This window comes from Mobula birostris, chromosome X (genome assembly GCF_030028105.1).
Source record: "Mobula birostris isolate sMobBir1 chromosome X, sMobBir1.hap1, whole genome shotgun sequence".
Classification (NCBI taxonomy): domain Eukaryota; kingdom Metazoa; phylum Chordata; class Chondrichthyes; order Myliobatiformes; family Myliobatidae; genus Mobula; species Mobula birostris.
In genome coordinates this window covers 59,345,486-59,367,433 of record NC_092402.1, presented here as the reverse complement: position 1 = coordinate 59,367,433, position 21,948 = coordinate 59,345,486, and the positions used below count along the sequence as shown (strand labels likewise).

At 41.4% G+C, this 21,948-nt stretch overlaps 1 protein-coding gene across 2 annotated transcripts in view; it reads right to left on the bottom strand.

Annotated features, from left to right (window-relative positions):
* The window catches only part of col2a1a (collagen, type II, alpha 1a), a 93,499-nt gene that overhangs the window by 8,303 nt on the left and 63,248 nt on the right, over nucleotides 1–21,948 (bottom strand). For both annotated transcript variants that reach the window (XM_072248820.1, XM_072248821.1), the window contains exons 39-48: nucleotides 19,908–20,015; nucleotides 19,770–19,823; nucleotides 17,728–17,781; nucleotides 16,680–16,841; nucleotides 16,227–16,334; nucleotides 8,697–8,804; nucleotides 8,559–8,612; nucleotides 5,292–5,399; nucleotides 5,010–5,063; nucleotides 4,294–4,401 (exon numbers count right to left, since the gene is read on the bottom strand). In XM_072248820.1, the coding sequence (XP_072104921.1) occupies nucleotides 4,294–4,401; nucleotides 5,010–5,063; nucleotides 5,292–5,399; nucleotides 8,559–8,612; nucleotides 8,697–8,804; nucleotides 16,227–16,334; nucleotides 16,680–16,841; nucleotides 17,728–17,781; nucleotides 19,770–19,823; nucleotides 19,908–20,015 (918 nt within the window). The remainder of the gene's footprint in view (nucleotides 1–4,293; nucleotides 4,402–5,009; nucleotides 5,064–5,291; nucleotides 5,400–8,558; nucleotides 8,613–8,696; nucleotides 8,805–16,226; nucleotides 16,335–16,679; nucleotides 16,842–17,727; nucleotides 17,782–19,769; nucleotides 19,824–19,907; nucleotides 20,016–21,948) is intronic.

The following is a 21,948-nucleotide window of genomic DNA, read 5'->3' as shown; positions in this document are numbered from 1 at the left end:
CAGGAGTAGGCCATTCAGCTCTTCGAGCCAGCACCGCCATTAACTGTGATCATGGCTGATCATTCACAATCAGTACCCCGTTCCTGCCTTCTCCCCATATCCCTTGACTCTGCTATCTTTAAGAGCTCTATCTAACTCTTTCTTGAAAGCATCCAGAGAATTGGCCTCCACTGCCTTCTGAGGCAGAGCATTCCACAGATCCACAACCCTCTGTGCGAAAAAGTTTTCCCTCAACTCCATTCTAAATGACACTTAAAGGATTGACGGTGGATATGCAATGGCAAGCATTTAAAGGTTGCATGGATGAACTACAACAATTGTTCATCCCAGTTTGGCAAAAGAATAAATCAAGGAAGGTAGTGCACCCGTGGCTGACAAGAGAAATTAGGGATAGTATCAATTCCAAAGAAGAAGCATACAAATTAGCCAGAGAAAGTGGATCACCTGAGGACTGGGAGAAATTCAGAGTTCAGCAGAGGAGGACAAAGGGCTTAATTAGGAAGGAAAAAAAGATTATGAGAGAAAACTGGCAGGAAACATAAAAATGGACTGTAAAAGCTTTCATAGATATGTGAAAAGGAAAAGACTGGTAAAGACAAATGTAGGTCCCCTGCAGACAGAAACAGGTGAATTGATTATGGGGAGCAAGGACATGGCAGACCAATTGAATAATTACTTTGGTTCTGTCTTCACTAAGGAGGACATAAATAATCTTCCAGAAATAGTAGGGGACAGAGGGTCCAGTGAGATGGAGGAACTGAGCGAAATACATGTTATTAGGGAAGTGGTGTTAGGTAAATTGAAGGGATTGAAGGCAGATAAATCCCCAGGGCCAGATGGTCTGCATCCCAGGGTACTTAAGGAAGTAGCCCAAGAAATAGTGGATGCATTAGTGATAATTTTTCAAAACTCGTTAGATTCTGGACTAGTTCCTGAGGATTGGAGGGTGGCTAATGTAACTCCACTTTTTAAAAAAGGAGGGAGAGAGAAACCGGGGAATTATAGACCGGTTAGCCTAACGTCGGTGGTGGGGGAAACTGCTGGAGTCAGTTATCAAGGATGTGATAACAGCACATTTGGAAAGCGGTGAAATGATCGGACAAAGTCAGCATGGATTTGTGAAAGGAAAATCATGTCTGACGAATCTCATAGAATTTTTTGAGAATGTAAATAGTAGAGTGGATAGGGGAGAACCAGTGGATGTGGTATATTTGGATTTTCAAAAGGCTTTTGACAAGGTCCCACACGGGAGATTAGTGTGCAAACTTAAAGCACACGGTATTGCGGGTAAGGTATTGGTGTGGGTGGAGAGTTGGTTAGCAGACAGGAAGCAAAGAGTGGGAATAAACGGGACCTTTTCAGAATGGCAGGCGGTGACTAGTGGGGTACCGCAAGGCTCAGTGCTGGGACCTCAGTTGTTTACAATATATATTAATGACTTGGATGAGGGAATTAAATGCAGCATCTCCAAGTTTGCGGATGACACGAAGCTGGGTGGCAGTGTTAGCTGTGAGGAGGATGCTAAGAGGATGCAGGGTGACTTGGATAGGTTGGGTGAGTGGGCAAATTCATGGCAGATGCAATTTAATGTGGATAAATGTGAAGTTATCCACTTTGGTGGCAAAAATAGGAAAGCAGATTATTATCTGAATGGTGGCCGATTAGGAAAAGGGGAGGTGCAACGAGACCTGGGTGTCATTATACACCAGTCATTGAAAGTGGGCATGCAGGTACAGCAGGCGGTGAAAAAGGCGAATGGTATGCTGGCATTTATAGCGAGAGGATTCGAGTACAGGAGCAGGGAGGTACTACTGCAGTTGTACAAGGCCTTGGTGAGACCACACCTGGAGTATTGTGTGCAGTTTTGGTCCCCTAGTCTGAGGTAAGACATCCTTGCCATAGAGGGAGTACAAAGAAGGTTCACCAGATTGATTCCTGGGATGGCAGGACTTTCATATGAAGAAAGACTGGATGAACTAGGCTTGTACTCATTGGAATTTAGAATATTGAGGGGGGATCTGATTGAAACGTATAAAATCCTAAAGGGATTGGACAGGCTAGATGCAGGAAGATTGTTCCCGATGTTGGGGAAGTCCAGAACGAGGGGCCACAGTTTGAGGATAGAGGGGAAGCCTTTTAGGACCGAGATTAGGAAAAACTTCTTCACACAGAGAGTGGTGAATCTGTGGAATTCTCTGCCACAGGAAACAGTTGAGGCCAGTTCATTAGCTATATTTAAGAGGGAGTTAGATATGGCCCTTGTGGCTACGGGGGTCAGGGGGTATGGAGGGAAGGCTGGGGCGGTGTTCTGAGTTGGATGATCAGCCATGATCATAATAAATGGCGGTGCAGGCTCGAAGGGCCGAATGGCCTACTCCTGCACCTATTTTCTATGATTCTATGTTTCTATGTATGTTTCTATGTAAATGGTCTACTCCTTATTCTTAAACTGTGGCCTCTGGTTCTGGACTCTCCCAACATCGGGAACATGGTTCCTGCCTCTAGCGTGCCCAATCACTTAATAATCTTATACGTTTCAATCAGATCCCTTCTCATCCTTCTAAATTCCAGTGTATACAGGCCCAGTCGCTCCAATCTTTCAACATATGACATTCCCGCTATATGATTACAATATGATTCTGTGGGTGAAGGATACCTCTGAACTTCTCAACCAGATACCCATCCTTGAAGCAGTAAAGTGAACATGGAGGGGTGAGGATGGGGTTAGGGGGACTCTCCATCAAACTCAATCCTGTCTATTACTCACATCCACACTTGAACTTGACTGTGTGGGATCACAGGATGACATACAGGAGCTGGAATTTTAAATAGTTCCCCCCCACCTAAGGGACTAGATCCAACTGTTGGGCCCCAGTTTCCACCACTGCCATTTCACTGAACTTCTATGCTGAAGGGTTATGAAACTGGGTCTTCTGGTTTGGTTCTGTTACACACTGCCTTTACTAACTGTCAGGTGGATTTCAACTCCTTTTATCAGTTGGGTATAAAAATGGTGTTCTCACAGCTAAGTTGGTGTTTCTGCCACATTAAAATCAAAGCCATGCACGCCTCTTCAGGATAGTACTAATCCTGTAGCACTATTGAAAGGTAATCGAGAATTCTCCTGGTGTTCTAACGAATACCTCCAAAAACAGGTTTTTTATGGCTATAATTTTCATCAAATGTTGGTGGGATTTTGCTGAGTGCATTTTGGTTGTCTAACTTAAGTCACTTACTTTGTTCACTACAGTTCAAAATAATTCACCGAATGCGAAGTGTTTTAAAGTGTTTCCAGTGTATGATGAGATGCAATATGGATGCAAATATGCATACAGATACAGTGATACATTAGATAATATAAAGGACCCTCCACAAAACGAAAGTGATTTGCTTCCAATAGGTTTACAGTATGAACTGTACAGCCTGAACTGGGTTAAAAATTTTTGAATTGGGGCGGAGGTCAGGAGGAAGATGGCACCTAACGGCAACTCCTTTGCTTGCATCTTCGGAAACAGCTCTAATTCTATCTTTGATATCTCTTTTTTTTCCCTTTTCAGGGTTCTTTTGAGGACCCTGACCTGGAGTTACACTCTGACTCCAGTTCTTTGTGGAAATGGGACCCACTCTCGGTGTCTCATGACCAGCCGCTTTTCGATTTGCTAAGTACGCAGCCTGGAAGACTAGCGCGCCTTCAGGTTGCCAGATTTTCGTGGCGCTGGAGACGGGCTGATTCAAGGCCGGTGCCGCCGCCTGGTGTGTCGTGGAAGTACACAGAAGGTCGTAAGCAGTGAGCTGGCTGCTGGCTGTGTGCCCAGAGACCCAAGATCTTTGGGCACAGAGCTCAGTAAAAGCGTCGCAATAGACTTTTAACACCATAAATCAGCGAGCTGTTTTGTTATGTCTCTCCTCTCGCTGTGAGACGGGACACCTCTTTTTCCCTTATTAGGGAGAGAGAGTGGGAGCCTGTGGTATGTTGAATACTGGGTGAACGAGTAGTCTTTGGGGTACTGCAAGTCTGTGTCTTTATTGATGCTTTGCTGCACGCTTGAGTGCTCATTGGGGGTGCACCGATGCCTTTTTGCTGGTGGGGGAAGGGGGGTCATCATTGCTTTCCTGCTGCTTATGCGTGGGAGGGGGGAGTTGGTGGGGGCTTTGGGATTCTAACATTTAACTGTCATTCATTCTTTGGGGCACTCCTCTGCTTTCATAGATATTTGTGGGGAAGAAAAAGAATTTCAGGATGTATATTGTATACACTTCTCTGACATTAAATGTACCTATTGAAATACTCACAGGAGGTCCAGGTAGACCTTGCAGACCAGTGAAGCCTCTGTGACCTTTCTGTCCTCTTTCGCCTGTTTCACCTGCTTCACCCTTATCACCACGAGGACCTTGAGGACCCTGAAGAGGAGATTACGTTCAGGAGGTTAAGACAGGCTTGTCATCAAGTGTCACTGCTGGAATTCTCATTTTTGAACTAAAACTATCAAAAATAAACAGTGTCATGTTGTCATTTCAGGAATATATGACAATGTGAGCTTCACATGTTTTTGTGAAACTGAATTGGGCATTATTTTAATCAAGGCATAAAAATAAGATATTATACTTGAATGTTACTCCAAGCACATATATATTTTTAACAGCTTTGTGCGCATATACTATCTAAACTTTGGTAAAGACTGTCTGGATATTAGGTAAAGGTAAGTAAAGTACCTACACCATTGGAGGACTGGTGCTTTCCTTTGGATGATGAAAAGATATATTCCATCTTCCCAAAATGTCTGTCTTTGAGACAACTCTGTGCTGCTACTAAATCAGGAATCTCTGAAATGCGACCTCATTTCTTCAGTAACTAGCATTACCTCAGCATGGTGCAACTCCTGATGCAATAAGTTCGCTCTCTCATTAACACTAAATCTGAATTTTTAACCTAAGCTTTTACCAAATTCAACCTAATTGAACAAACCCACCAGATTTGTACAAAACATTAAATTACAAAGATTACTCACAGGCATACCACGAGCGCCAGCAGGGCCAGCAGGACCCATTGGACCTTGAGCACCCTAAATCAAAGGAAAATAATGTTATTAGTTTATTAATAAAATAAAGCCAGGATAAATGGTCAATGTAAAGATTGCCAGTGATCAAAGTTACTTGCATAGCAAAAATATAGCAAAGTGTAAAAAAAAATCAGTATTTAATATCTGTGATCTGTGCAGCCATTTTTACATATTATTGAACAGCTGCTGTAAATTAAATAGTATAGATGTTCTGAAGCCACTGCTACTTACAGTTTCACCTCGGTTTCCTTGTTTGCCAGTTGGGCCAACAGGACCTGGAGCGCCAGGGGCACCAGGAGCACCAGGGGCACCAGCAGGACCAGTCTGACCTCGCTCACCCTGTTGGGAAGAAACACAAAGTCATCATGAACCAATCAATGGAGGAAAGCTTGAAACAAATCTTTTTTAGTATGAGCTTTCACTTCCTCATGTCTGTTGGAATATGAAATGCTTTACCCTAATGAATAGTTGAAGGGAGACTACTTTTAAAGGACAAGTGGATAAATATTTGAAGCAGAGAAGGATCCAGGGAAGATGGGAGAAAGAAGGGAAGCGGAATTATTTATAGATGGTTACAGCAGGCAAAGACACAATAGTCCACATGGCCTTTCAATGCTTTATCCTACATGGCTCTAACATTCGATGCCACACAAAGATCCAATAAACATGTTTAAAATCTTGAATATTATGGGTAAATACTGTAACTGTTAATGACCATTTGGCCCATCGAGCGTGTTCTGATTTTCCATCATGGCTGATTTATTATCCCTCTCAGCCCCATTCTCCTGTCTTCTCCCTGTAATCTTTGATGCTCTGATTAATGAAGAACCTATCAACCTCCATTGTAAATATACCACATGACTTGGCCTGCACAGCCATCTGTGGCAGTGAATGCCACAGATTCACCTCTCTCTGGCTAAAGAAATTCCTCTGCATCTCTGTTCTAAATGGATGTCCTTCTGTTCTGAGGCTGTGCCCTCTGGTCTTAGACTCAGCCACTACAGGACATATCCTCTCCCCATCCACTCTGTCTAGGCTTTTCAATATTCGATATGTTTCAATGAGATCCTTCCTCATTCTAAACTCCGAGTACAGGCCCGGAGCCATCAGACACTCCTTGTATGTTAAACTTTTCATTCCTGAAATCATTCTTGTGAACTTCCTCTGGGCCCTCTCCAATGCCAGCACATCCTTTATTAGATAAGAGGCCCAAAACTGCTCTCAGTAGTCCAAGAGTGGTCTGACCAATGTCTTATAAAGCGAATGCTAACATTGCATTTGCCTTCCTTACCACCAACTCAATCTGCAAGTTGACTTTTAGGGAATTCGGCACGAGGACTGCCAAGTCCCTATTGCACCTCTGATATTTGATTTTCTCCCCATTCTGAAAATAGTCTACACCTTTATACCTTCTTCCAAAGGGCATGACCATACACTTCCCTAGAGTGCATTCAATCTGCCACTTCTTTGCGGATTTCCCCAATCTGTTTAAGTCTTTCTGCAGACACCCTGTTTCCTCAACACTACCTGCTCCTTCACCTATCTTAGTATCATCCACAAACTTGACCACAAAGCCATCAATTCCATCACCTAAATCATTGACATATAATGTTAAAAGAAATGGTTCCAACACTGACCCCTGTGGAATAGCACTAGTCACTGGCAACCAACCAGAAAAGGCCCCCTTTATTCCCACTCTTTACCTCTTTAACTTGGGGTCTATGTCTAAGCCTCTGTGACTGTTAATAACTAGATACATTAACATTTGCCAAAAAGTGCTATAATAACATGGACTTGCGCCAATCCTCTGTGACTGGTAGTAAGTACTTGGTGCATGTCCATCCTCCAGTGCTAGGTAATAACAGGGTACATGCAATTCTCATTATAACTCATAACAAGTAGTTCATACCAAACTTCTTTTTTGAATGGTGACATCCGATACACACCCATCTCTTTCTGTGACTGGTAATAATTGGGAATATGCCCATTCTCACTATGACTAATAATAACTTAGTTTCCACAAATCTTAGTTTAATTAGAAATAACTGGTACATGAGTCATTGGTGATAACTATACATGCCCATCTTTTCCAGACTGGTAATAACTGAGTACACGCCCATTCCTTTCTGTCTTTGGTAATAACTGGGTAAACACCAATCCCTCTATGACTGATACTAATTGGGTAATCATAAGTCCTTTTTTTTTCACTGGTTAAAAACTGGCAATTATCCATCCCTTTGTAACTGATAATAACAGTATATAGGCCCACCCCTCTCTGTGACCGGCAGTAACTTGTAATAAGACCATCCCACTCAATGGTAATAACTGGTACATCCCCAACTCTCTTTGTGACTTGTAATAACTGGTAGACACACATGACCGGTAACAACTGTGTGTATGTCCATATCCATTTCCCTGTATCTCAGCACAAATATGCAGTCTGAGAACTATTTCTCTGCTTTGACATTAGCATTACCTATACATATTTATTAAAGTGAATTCAACAGATATCACACTTAAATTCAATAGAGTGAAGCAAAAGAATTTGAATATGTAAGAAATTCAGAAAATGTTAACAATGTTTATAGAAGATTTAATTTATTAATGAATAAACCACTTATTTATCTAGATCTTTTAATCTACTGTTTTATTATTTCACTTAATTGTTTATTGTAGGTTACCGGTTATTTTCTTAACTTCTCTTAATTTTTCTCTTATTTTATTGACTTTGTTAGCAGTGCCTAACTTCAAAGATTTTCATATTTTATTATATTTTCACACAGCATCAGGAGTTCTGTGGGTAATTGCAGTCCTTGGGTTGGAAAGGAACAAGGATGCAATATTGTTTGTGTACATTCAATATTTAGGTGTTTGAGCATTTGAATTGAGGACATGATTGGCACAATATGTTAGTTTTTTTCAAAATCTTCATTCTTGGAGATTCAGGTTTTCACCACAGTGAGGACATGAAAATGCTTCACCTTTTGTGGAACGTTAGGGACCTCTATAATATAATTTATAGATACACTCAGAATTATGTGGATTTATTTAGAAACAGCAGCATGAAAACAGGTTGCTTGGTCTAACCAATCCATCTTGGTCTTCAGCCTTCACGATTAGTAATTTTAATCTCATATGCCTTTACTTTCTCCACAATATCCTACCCTTCAATTACCTGGTGAGTTAAGTCTTAACTGTCGAGAGGCTCTCGCTATAATTACCAAGGGTGACACAGACCAATGAAATACTGTTCTATTTAGATTCTATGTGACATTTGGCCCTAACCTCACCCAGCTCCATAGGAAGCTGCATTTCTGAAATTAGAATCCAGAAAGATCTTACTTTCTGGAATTAGGATTTGGACAAAGGGAGCTCTATTTTGTAAACAATGTTATTCCTGATCTTCAGTGAAGTGTTATATTGAGCACTTACAGTTTTGAATTTATTTATCAGTAATTTACTAATCCTCGGTGTTAATGTACAAATTATTCACCATACCTTCACGCCAGTTGCACCATCTCGGCCAGGAGGACCATCAGCACCAGGGTTGCCCTGTTAAGAGAACACAAAGCAGTCAGGACTGCTAAAGAACACACAAAAATATAATTATCGGTGTAGTATGAAAGATTTACAAACCTCACGTCCAGGTTCACCAGAAGGACCAGTAAGACCAGGTGGACCAACTGGGCCAGGGGGTCCTCTGTCACCAGCAGAACCAGGAGCTCCTTGCTTCCCAGGCTCACCCTAGAAGGAAAAGAAAAATGGAGATTACAAATCAATGTCCTTGATGCACTATATTTTTCATTTACATAAGTCTGGAAATGACTGATGGTATCATTGTTACCATTCTACTCCTGGTGATAATTTCTGGACTGTGATGATACAACACACAGCCAGTCTTTGCAGGTGGGCTGAGATGGCTACTCAGTGTTACAGCTCTGAATGCATGAGTAAACCTGGTTAAACTCAACAAAGTTTTGTTTTACATACCACTTGTTGAGACAACCATTTCACATATAAGGTATCTTCCCACCACTATTTCATTTTACTAAGTTGCTACAGAACAGAGGTACAACTGCAGCTGTTTAGGTCAGCATGTATTGGAATCAGTGCAGTACCCAAACTTAATGAGCTGAGGAGACGCAGTCTGGGATGCAACATCGCCTACAGAAAGAAAATCATTCTGGGTTATCAACCATGGCAAAATATTACCCAGAAACAATTGAACAGTGGCAATGTTGTCTGAGGGCTAAGACACAGCCAGCAGCTTCTCCTCAATGAGGACTTCTGGAATCAGACAACTATCCATGTTATATTGTTAACTACCATAAAATTATCCAAGGCCATCAAACTTTACACATTTTGTTCTTTCTAGTCAAGGATTAGGTATATCTGAAGGGCAAGCATATTTGCTGATGTGGCTCTCGCACATCAACAAATACACACACATAATACTTAACAGAGTTGGCCACTTCATTACATTGGTTATGATTAACACCAGCGATGCAACAAACCATCAGAGTTCTTTATATCTGCTGGATTTCCAGGAACTCAGGAGGCAGTGATTGCACCTGTGTTTGGGCCCATGAAAACAAAGTTGTGTACTATGATAAATGGGAGGGTATTTTATTCTAATAAGAGGTCAGCTGGTGTGCAGCTCCAGCACCAAGTGATGCAGGTGAATTCTTGCTTCCTCAGCATCTTTCAAGACATCTTCACTTTAAGGCAATCTCTTGTGCCATCTTTATCTGAAGTGGATGAGGGAATAACAGGAAGACCAAGGCCCATGACATCCATGTACTAATATATACAACAGTTGAGTCACAGGCCTTGTTACAAGCCAGGAATCTTACAGAAAATACTATTTTAAGTTATCTTAAAATAGCGTTTCAAATGTCTTAACTGATCAAGTGATAGCTCATAATATTTTATGAATAACCAAAGAATACGACATGACTTTGCTCTGGCAGCTTGGCTCAGATGATAGCATTCTGTTTCCTGAATCAGAAAAGCATGTCTATAAACACTAAATGTTTATAGCCTAATTTGCTAGTGATTATTCTGGTGGATGCAAAGAATCCATTCAATGAAAAGCACGGAGATCCCCTGGTTTCTTAGCCAATATTAATTCCAAGCAACCAGAGCAATAGCAGATTAGGTGGTCATAATTCTCATTTGCCGCTTGTGCGATCGTGCTGTACGCAAAATTGCCTGCCGCATTTGGTTATAAAACAACAGCGAGTCCATCTTAGAAATAATTTATTAGCAGTGAAGCAATTGGGGATATGGAAGAGGACAGCATAAATGCAAGTTTCTTTTTCCTGCTCTGCAAGGAAGAACAGAATGTCAAAGCCATGGTAATATATCAATCTGAGATGCAGCCACAGAACTAGCTAGGCAGCAAGCAAGCCTGATGTATAAACATGAATTCAAGGTGCTGGCTGGTGTTGCTCCATATAATAAAATTGCCATCCACATAAATTAGTGAGGCATCGCTAAACCAACTGCAGTTGTACTCTCTCGTACTCAGATGTAATCTCTTCCCAACCAGAATCCTGGACCATGTTTAACTTTAACTACAGACAAATAAACACACAGCAGAATGTGCAAATTAATTCCATTGATTTTATTCCAATCATTGTATAAATAGTGAAAATTGTACTTTGTGTCTATTTGTTGGGGTAGAACACCTGGCCTACCTCATCTCCTCCTTGTTGATTCCCTCTCAAAAGGAGTAATTGTACAGTCTGGCGGTGAGTTCCATAGTTAGGCTTCTGGAATTGTAGTGGCATGAGACCATGTCTGTGGAATGGACTCCAGGAGCTTGGCCTCCATCTCAGTCATGTTCACCACTGCTTCTTATATACATTCTGGCATACCTACTGTTACTGACGTAGGGAATCTTCTGTTACTCATGTAGAGAATCTTGATAGTTTGGCTCAATATGACCCAGTCATCTCTTTAATGGCTACTTACCAATGCGCATTCTCTCAATGCCCACTAATGTGAGAGTAGAATTCAGGCATCTATAACATCTGTAAATCCTTTAAGGTTGTCTGTATCCAATTTCCACATTAACTGAGCCTTAGCTCTCTATAGTGGTAGTATGAACATTCATGAGAAATGTCCCAAGTGTGCCAATGATCTGCGCCCTGGGGCTACCACACACTCTATGTAGAACTCCAGCGCAACCACCCGTTCCTCCATAACAGCACAGATCCAGGTCGTGTACGCCTCCACAATCCTTTCACGATTTTGCAGAGAACATTTCACGTACATAAATGATCCCGGTGAACGGTTTGCTCAGACAGGTCGTTAAGCAGATCCTTTGGGTTCCATATCCTCGTGTTGCATTAGTGCCGGTAACCACACTGGGCTTTTGTTCAGTAATGGGCCCTCTTCCTTCTCCTCATCCGTGAACTGCGACTTACCCTGAAGTTCCTCCTAAACCTCACTATCTATGTTCTCTGAAGTGTGTAGCTGTACTTGGTGTTTGACATAGTGATTGTGATACAAAGTGTCGTGATTGTGGCCTTCCTTGCTGTTTTTTCATTTCTGTGAAAAGAGAAGATAATGTGTCATTCCATGGTATTACCTGCACGGTAACTTAGGTTAGCATGTGCCTGAATGACAGTTATTTAACAGATCAAAATGATACAACAAAAATATTATAATACTAGCCATGAACTTGTTGGAAGCTTCCAGCTTTGTCGTCCCCCACTCCCTCTATACTCTCCCTGTACATTATTTCCAAAGTGTCGTTCTCGAATAGGGTAGGGGGCTCGAATTGGCTGGGTCCAATGCAGCACTGTTCTCGCTGATTGAAGGCCATCTTGTCCTGCAAGCAGAAGAACAGTATTGATAATGTTGAATGCACCCAGAGCACGGACAGTTGTACATGCAGTTGCACAGTTCCTGTGGTGTACTAGATGTTTTCATTAAATGGGTATTACCCTGCTAGATTCACTTCATTGTTTACATCCCGCATCAGCAATTCATAGCTTATATATAAGTATCCCCATTCATGCTATCCATTCATTGCCCTTGTATGTCATGGCAGTGCTAGGCAAATGAACTTCCAAATGCCAGTTTTCAGAGAAAAGCAGGAAAAAATGAGAAGTTTGCCAGGTTGACTTTTTTTGCATGCCCATTTATGGCAGGTGCATATGAATATTATTGACTTACCTTAGCTGATTTCTTGAGATCTCTCATCTTCTTCCTAACATCTTGTCAGGTTCGGCGAGTTCTGGAAGCAGCATTTATATGCTCCACGATTTCTTTTCATACCCGCTGAACCAGGTTTCTCTGAGGAGGAGCAGCCCTCCATGCTGTGTATGCTCGCTCACTTCTTTTAATTAAAGCCTTTAGCGCCTTGTGGTCAAAATGGTACTTGCTGTATCTGGTACACACCATTATCCGAGGAAAATTGCTGTGGAAATAGCTGCACTGGGCTGACAATGCGCAAGATCAATGCCTTAAGCAGTTGCTTAGCGCTCAGCCTACACCATCAAAAACAGGTTATCATTTGCAGTTTGCAGACTTGCTGCCGCATTTTGCAACATAACAACAATCACATCAGTTCAGAAATAATCCGTTGCCTCTTTGCGCTTTTGAAATATTTCTGCATGACATGGTAAAGCACTATACAAACCTTTCTTTAAGCAATGTGCTGTCATCACGCTCAATGCTGCACTTTCATTGGATGCCGCATTTTGCGATCGTTGTAGCGCATTGTAAAAAAATTCAGCCAGATTGTGCACTACAACCCTAATAACTCTTATGCAATCATCCGCAATTTGCAATTAAACTTTATGTGTGCAAAAATAATTGCTTGCCTTTAAAATGCAACTCTGAATGACAAATAGGTACAGCCCTTGACCAGTTTCTGATACACATGGTACAGAGCTGCACCCTACTATTTGTACACATGACAGGATTCGTTCAAATTTTATGAAAAGTTACTTACACATTTTAGCAGAATATATATCACGTTTAACAGAACATCATAAATATCACAACAGTTTCCAAAATTTGTCCTGGATCAGTATCTTGAAAATGTTCAAAGCACCCCAGATTGTAATCCAGTAACTACTCTGACAAAACGCTCAATAATGTGATTCAGTGCCCAATGGGCTCCAATGACACAGTAAATGTGTGATCCAGTATACAATAATATAGTAGTACAATTCAGTCCAGTTCATAATATAGTTCAGAGCAAGGTAAGATTAGGTGCACAATGTGATCCAGTGCACAGTGCAATCAAATACACTATGTGAATCAGTACATCTCAGTTTTCTGAACTAGACATATTGTGACCTACGATGGCACTGTTCTGAATACTGTATACAGTATATTATAGGCTTGATCCCATCTTTCTTTTGGATACTTCAGGATTAGATTAGATTCTATACATGGTACAGAGCAGCCCCTCCTTTTTGTACACACTACAGAGATGGTCGTAAATATATAATTCTACATTGTATACAGCACTGGACTTCTTTTACTGAGTACACTGAAGGACTAGTCCCTATACTACATGTGTACATTTTGTTCCCTATACATTTTATTAAGTCATTTGCAATATATAGGTTCCACAGGAAATTCATCTATGTCCATTTTATAGGATAAATATACAGTCCATTCTATAGGACATGTGTACAGTGAAGATTTATGTAGATACTGTACATCCTACAGGGCTGATTCTCAAACAGTACATTCTGGAGGGCTCTTCTAAAATAATAAACATCCTAGAGTCTGGTACTATACAGGCTTGACTTCTTTATATACTGTGCATTATATGAGATTGCCGCCCATTCAGTCCATTCCATTTGGGTGCCCTCTACACTGTCCAATCTACAGGACTGGCCTCTATACAAGGGTGTACATAGGTTAAATAAGTGAGCAAAGATTTTGTAAATGGAGTATCACATGGGAAATGTGAGATTATCCGTTTTGACAGGTAAAATAAGAAAAACAACATAAATAAATAGGGAACAATTGCAGAGGGATCAGGTGTCCTACTGTATGATTCACAAAAGGCTAGTATGGAGGTAGAGCAAGTAATTCGGAAAGATTATTTATTGCAGGGGAACTGAATGCAAAATTAGGGAAGGTATACTTAATATGCATTATTGAGACCACATCTGATGGATTGCATATGGTGGATTCCTTATTTAAGGAATGACCTAATGTATTGGAAGATGTTCAGAGGAAGTTACAGGATGTGTTATATAGTGCAGCTTCAAAAGATAGGTCTACACTGTACATTTCACAGGTATGATGCCCCTCCTATAATACTGCATACTGCAGGACTGATTGCTTTATTATGTATAATAAGATCTGATCTCTGAACAATCAATCTTGACGATTGGTCTCTTAACTACACTTTGTGTGCTGGTCTCTGTATTGCACTTATTCAGTCCTGATCCTCCACGATATATTAAATCAGGCTGGTCCCTATACAGTACATAGTGTGGGACTAATCCCTCTGCTGGTCATTGTGCCTGGCTGGTCCCTTCACTGTACCTCATAAAGGTTTGAAGAAGTTAGTCCCTATACTGCAGTTACAATAATTCTATACTGCATCTTCTGTGGGGGTCACCTCTATAGGGTACTCACTACAAACCTGGTTCCTATGTTGTACATTCTACAAGGCTGGTTTCTATGCTACCTACTGCAAGACTTGCCCCTATGATACACATTTTACATGGCCAGTCCCTGGACTATACATTATAAAGATGCTGTCTAAGTACAATATATTCTTAGGCATTAGTCTCTATAATGAACAGACAAGCCTATTCACTATATTGTATATTTTACAGTGTAGGTTTCTGTACTGTGCTTACTATAGGACTGTTCTCCATCCAGAATATTTTATGGGACTCACTTCTGGTTCCTAGTTGGTACTTGTACAGAACATATTTCAGGATCAATCCCTATAATGTACTTATACAACATGGTTGGTCCCTCTAATGTACTTTCTGCACACTATATACTGTACTTACTCCAATTAAAGTTAAAGTCTGTCCCGAGCCTTGTGGCCCATTAGGCCAGGGGTTATGCCGGTTACTGAGAGTACGAGACTCCCCCGGCCCCCCCGGATAGGACGCCAGTCTATCGCGAGGTTAACTCCCAGCATTTGCCGGTACCCATTCTCAGCTGGGTGGACTGGAGCAGTGTGTGGTTAAGTGCCTTGCTCAAAGACACAACACGCTGACTTGGTCGAGGCTCGAACCCACGACCTTCAGATCGTGAGCCTAAAGCCCTAACCACTTGGCCACATGCCACACTTACTCCAGTAGTCGTCCCTATACTATACTTACTCCAGTACTGGTCCCTATACTAAACGTGTAATAGTGCTAATCCCTACACTGTACAACTTATAAGGCACTACTGTAAATTTTACAGGACTGGAGTCTGTACTATGCATCCTATAGGCCTGGTCTGTATACTTTAATTTTGACAGGCTTCATCATCATACTTCCTACAGTTCTGGTCTACAAACAGTTCGTTCAGCAGAAATGATCCATTTCTGTACATTCTACTAGGCTGCTTTTTATACTGTACATACAACATATGATTCTGTATGACGTATGCGTTACAATTCTACTTCCTTTACTGTACCTCTTATAGGTCTGCATATATATGTAAGAAACCCTATTGTACTGACATTGTCTCTATTCTGTACAAACTACAGGACTGATCTGTTGGAGTGGTCTTGATACCTTACATTCTACAGGAATAGTCTCTGTACTGAAAATGGTACAGGATAGGCTCCTATATACTCTACAGAACAGAGTCTTACAAGATGTACTACAGAACTGCTCCCTATGCTAGGTTTCCTATGGCCCTGTGTTCTCTATATCACGTGGATTGTCTCTCCTTTTTACTATTACTGAATGTCTTGGCATTTTGTAGTATATATTCGTTCATGCTCCATTTTCTTTTATTATTAATGCGTTTTTGCTAATATTACTGACTAGTGAATTGAGCCAAAGACCTTCTGGATCTTTCGAGTGTGAATATTGTTGAATTTGATTAGATTTGACTATTACTGAGAGCATAACATAACCCAACATTAAGTGAACCATTTTCCTCCATTAAGTTGGGACTAACTGTACAGAAGGTAAAGGGAGACAGTTTTATGTAATCTTGTGCTATACTTACAGCAGGACCAGGGAGACCTGGGAAACCTCTTTCTCCACGCTGACCAGGAAGACCTACAATACCACGCAGACCAGACAAACCCTGTGGACCTGAAGGACCATCAGGACCCTACCAGAGAATAAAAGAACAACAACATTTAATATACATGACTTACTCCATGTTTCCTTATGACAGAGAACTCCCCCAGATTCCAAAACCACGCTAGGGGCAATTTACAGCATCCAATTAACCAACCCACAGCAGCGCACCCAGAAGAAACCCACTCAGTCACGGGCAGAACATACAAATTCCATGAAGGCAGCAACAGAGGTTGAGATTGAACCTGGGTCTCTTTGAGCTGTGAGCCAGCAGCTCTGTTAGTTGCACCAATCAATAAAAAGCAAAACATTGACTATAAATACAAAATAAAGCAGGCAGTTGTCAGTGCTTTATTTGCTCTAACATTATACTTACAGGAGGACCATCTTCACCAGGTTCTCCTTTCTCACCAGGAGGACCAGCAGGGCCTTGAAGACCAGGGTCACCAGCACGGCCAGCTTGGCCAGGATCACCACGCAGACCTTTAGGGCCATCTTTACCAGGAGCACCAGGAGGACCCACTGGACCAGGGTTGCCCTACATTAACAAAAGAAATTTAAAATCAAGAATGATGAGAATAGAGTAAAAGATTCTCAGCTGAGACTTTAATTAATGTTGCAAAGTGACTGATTTCTTGAATTGCTGCGTAACATAATTGACTTAAAATGGGTTCTTTTATGTACTTAAATTCATAGCCATTTTTCTGAATTTATACTATGATGAGAATAGGAATTCTATATTTGTGTTCCAATTAAACTACCCCCAGCTAATGTTCTGGTTTATCTAAATACTTGCAAGACAAAACAATATGTGATACACTGGGTGGGCCTATCACCGATCTATTCTCATCTAGCCTCAAAGCCCAAACAGTGTTACAATTAATTTTTGATATCTAAATTGTACATGTATCCAATCTTCTGTCAAAGTCAGTACTACTTTATATAGCCAATCAAATATAGCAGATTTTCGATTGTTTGCCAAGTTCCATTATCTGCTAGGGATGGGATTGTTAGTTGTAACCTGCATTTTGCTGACAACTACATTCAATTGTATAGTAGAATAATCTTTTTCTGAATCAGAATATTGATTATTGTTCCATTGTACATATATAGAAGCTCCCCATCTTTATTTAGGATCATTGGCAGTTAGTCTGGGCTAGTAACCTTAGAAAGTATCACAGCCAAGCTTGATGCTGGTCTTATTTCGTATCCTTCCACCCACAAGGGTGAGCAGAGAAAATTCCTGACTAATTATCACCATCTTCCACAACAGCCCCAAGCAGTGAGCCCAATTGTTGTGCCCCTATTGCCATTGCAGTCTTCTTAAAAAAAAAATCAGTGCTTCTTTTGTTTTATCACTTACTTCCCAAGAATAATTTGTATCCATATATTCAAAAGAAAAGCCAATCTTGAGTTTTACTTACATTAGGACCAGGAGGACCAACTCTGCCAGCAGCACCAGGGAAACCAGTTGCACCCTAAGAAAGGAAAAAAAAATCTGAAAGTGATACATCATTTTAATTTACACTAATGCTGAGTTAGCATACACTTTATGCATTGTGGCTTTAGTACCTGACTTATCTCTCTCTATATAATGAATAATACTACCTTCACTGCTCCTATGTGCTTGTAATGCTTCACTAAGAGTAATAGACCACTCCAGCACAAAAACAGGTCCCTCAGCCTATCTAGTCCACGCCAAATGGTTGTACCATTGACCCGCACCCAAATCTATACCCCTCCATGCCCCTCCCATCCATGTACCTTTCCAAACTTCTCTCAAATGTTGCATCTGAACCCACATCTACCACTTCTGCTGGCATCTCATTTCACACTCATGCCATCCTGAGTGAAGAAGATCCCCCCTAGGCCATCCTTAAATATTTCACTTTTACCCTTAACCTATGACCTCTAGTTCTAGTCTCACCCGACCTCAGTGGAAACAGCCTGCTTGCATTTACCCTATCTATACCTTTATAATTTTGTATACAAAATTCCATTAGCACTTTCCTCCATAAGAGGTTACTGTACTTGAAATAGAACATCTGGCCTTGGAACATGCATGGTCATCACTAGAATGGGTGTAAACTAAGATGATTAAATAAACCAGAAGACACGATGCATCTCAGTTACAGGGGTCAGGAGAGGCTAAAACTTGGGCAGTCATTAAATGGGTGGAAATTGGGTAGCATGTGCGTAGACTGTGAAAAGGGATCAAATGGATGTCCACCGTCCACAATAGATTACAAAGTAAGTGTGGTGTAGATGAAGATTAAGTGGGCAGATTGACCTATAATATGGCAGACCATATGAATGTTGTGAAAGGAATTAAAATGGCAGATATGAAAGACAGTGCAATGGATGTTAAGAGAATTAAGGGCATTGATTTTCTGGTGGCGAGGGAGGTAGAGGGTGGGAGGAGTGCATCTGAAAAGATTCTGAAGAAGTTGTGGAATTAACTGAAAGGGGAAACCACCTGAGTCAGGATCCCAGCCCCAGCCTGGTATGTGTTGTGGAAGACTGCCTTAAATCATGCGGAAGCTGCATCCTCAGGCACATTGTAAGCATGCAGGCAATGGACAATGTGGGCATCTTAGATGTCACAGGTAATCCTGGAATGGTGTTGAACATGTGAACACCAAACTACACAATGAATGTCCTCATTTCCATTAACATTTGAAGAAATTGAATCAGGCACATGAAAATGGAATGCTGTGTGATTCAATTTCTCAACATGTATGGAGCAAATATCATGTTCCTGCTTCCACATTTCAACATATTTAAGTTACACAGCTATGCAGGATAACGTAGCCATGCCTGATCTGTTGGAACCTACAGTTTAGAATAATAATCCAATTCAAGAGGCCAAGCAAACGGTAAGTCTCAAAAGTTTTTATAAGTTTAAGTGCCAGTTGTTTGCTTCTGGCTCCTGGAAATTTCTAGTATCTTCCTGTCTGGAACTGGTCTTGTTACCTATTGGTTCCCAGTAGTGCCTTAGGTTCAGTCTCCAGCAGTTAGCTGCTGGCTCCCGGCAAATTTTAGCTGATTCCAAATTTTAGCTCTCATTTCTTGGGATCAGAGTCCCAAATCTTAACTGTCAGGTGCTCATGTTTGGCTGAATGCTTCTAGCTACTGGCCCTAAGAAGCATTCTCCCTATTCTAGGCTCCCATCTTCTGGCTTTAGCCTCCAAGGTGGGGGTTTCCAGATTATGGGTACCTTTAACCTCAGAATTACACCTCACATGAGCACCTAGTAACCTGTTCTTAATTTCTAACACATGGTTTCCTGGATTCCAGTTCCAGAAACCACCTGGAGCTTGTCTTCCACACAGGCAAATTGGGGTTCAACATGACTTCAACAGTTTCAGACTATTGATCTCATTGCAACATTGTACTAGTCTTTTATTGAGAGGAATTCTTATTTTCATTTTATTTTAAAGCTCAAATTGAATAAAACCATACTCACAGGAGGCCCTTGGGCACCACGAGCACCTTTAGGTCCAGTTACACCTGTTGGACCCTAAGATAAAGAAGAAAGTAATTTCAATGGGATCATCTGTGAAAGTTGAATCTCTGCTAATTTATAATATATTTCTTGTCTTACCTGTGGACCAGGAGCACCCGATGGACCCTGAGGACCGGGAGCGCCAGCATCACCTTTTTGTCCAGTTTCTCCAGGTTCACCCTTGGGACCAGCCTGACCATCTGAACCCTGTTGGCAAAGAAATGTGGGAGTGTAAAAAATAGCCTCGAATAATTTTGAAATTGTGATCTCAGCTAACTCAGGAAAGTCCTTAACAAGATCCCACTTTTCTCAGCTAAGGCAAGGGTATGCATTCGACCTGACTTCCACTGACCAGTAGGGGCATTAATACTCATTGCAGCTCCAATTAGGGCATACAGGACATAATGTTTGCAACAGATGCAATAACTGTTGAAGTGACATATGACCAAGTCAGTGGCTGTCCATGTGAATTAAATAACAATTGAATCATGTGAACTAACTAAATAAATAGCAAACAATAGGAACAATTCCATTCCTTCGTTAGCTCAGGCCAGATCTGCCAGCAGTTGGTCCAACTTTCATGAGCCAATAGGGATTGTTTACTAGAAATGGGATTCAAAATTGATTGGTAGATAACAAAATGCAATTACAATGTTTTATGTCACGTTTAACTCAGCACTGGAAATGCGGCTGCATTGTGCCAATCTTGATATTGGTTAACTTCAAATATATCATTTCATGGAGAATGACAGAATCATATGGCATAGAAATGGGCCTGCATTAGGCCCGTATCCTCCTCCACCTTACCAGCAAAGCTTCTGTCCAATGCTTTTTAAATATTGTTATTGTATCTGCATCCACTAACTCCTTTGGTAACTTGTTCAAGGTATTCACCACCCTTTGTGTGAAAAACTTGAAATTTCTCCCTTCTCATGTTAAACCAATGCCCTCTAGTTTTAGACTCCCTTACCTTAAGGGAAAAACACAACTGACTATGCCTCTAATTTTATAAGTCTTTGTAAGGTCACCCCTCGTCTCCTGTGCTCAGTGAGAAAAATCGGCGGGAGGAGAAGATGGCAGCGCGCTGCGCCTGCGCAGCTCTCCGGTGAAAAATGATGTCGTATCTGTTAAATAGGGGCCGTGGACAATTCTGATTTGATGGAGAATGGACGTGTAAGTATAGAGGAACATCTGGAGAAATTTCTGAAACGCCCGTCCGCTGCTGTTGTTACTGTGTGGTCGGGAATCTTTTGGAGGGTAGGCCTCAAAATTCCCGGCCTTGCCTGCTTTTGGCGATCGAGAAGGAGGTCGAATCGTTCGGCAGAGATGCCGCTCAGTACTCGGTGTCGGAGAGCTGATTCGCAGGCTCGAAGTTTTCGGATGACTCAGAGTCAGATTGTGGTCGGCATAGCAGGGAGAGTTTTTCTTCCTTCTCCCGTCTGCGTGAGATGTGGGACATTTGAGAAACTTTGAACTTTACTGTGCTCACGGACTTTCTTCATCAAGTTATGGTATAGTTACACTGTTTGTAACTATATGTATAATTATGTGGTTTTGTCAGTTTTATCAGTCTTGGTTTGTCCCGTGTTTTGTGATATCACACCGGAGGAAATCACAAGATCACAAGACAAAGGAGCAGAAGTAGGCCATTCGGCCCATCGGGTCTGCTCCGCAGCTCCCCCATGAGCTAAACTATTCACCCATCTAGTTCCAATTTCCAGCTTTTTCCCCATATCCCTTGATACCCTGACTAATTAGATACCTGTCAATCTCCACCTTAAACACCCTCAATGATTGGGCCTCCACAGCTGTATGTGGCAACGAATTCCACAAATCCATGACCCTCTGGCTAAAAAAATTTCTCCTCATCTCTGTTTTAACTGGGTACCCTCTAATTCTAAGACTATGGCCTCTTGTCCTGGACTCACCCACCAAGGGAAACAACCTTTCCACATCTACTCTGTCCAACCCTTTCAACATTCGAAACGTTTCTATGAGATCCCCTCTCATTCTTCTATACTCCGAATACAATCCAAGAGCCGACAAACACTCCTCATATGTTAGCCCCTGCATTCCAGGAATCATCCTCGTAAATCTTCTCTGAACTCTCTCCAACATCAGTATATCCTTTCTAAGATAG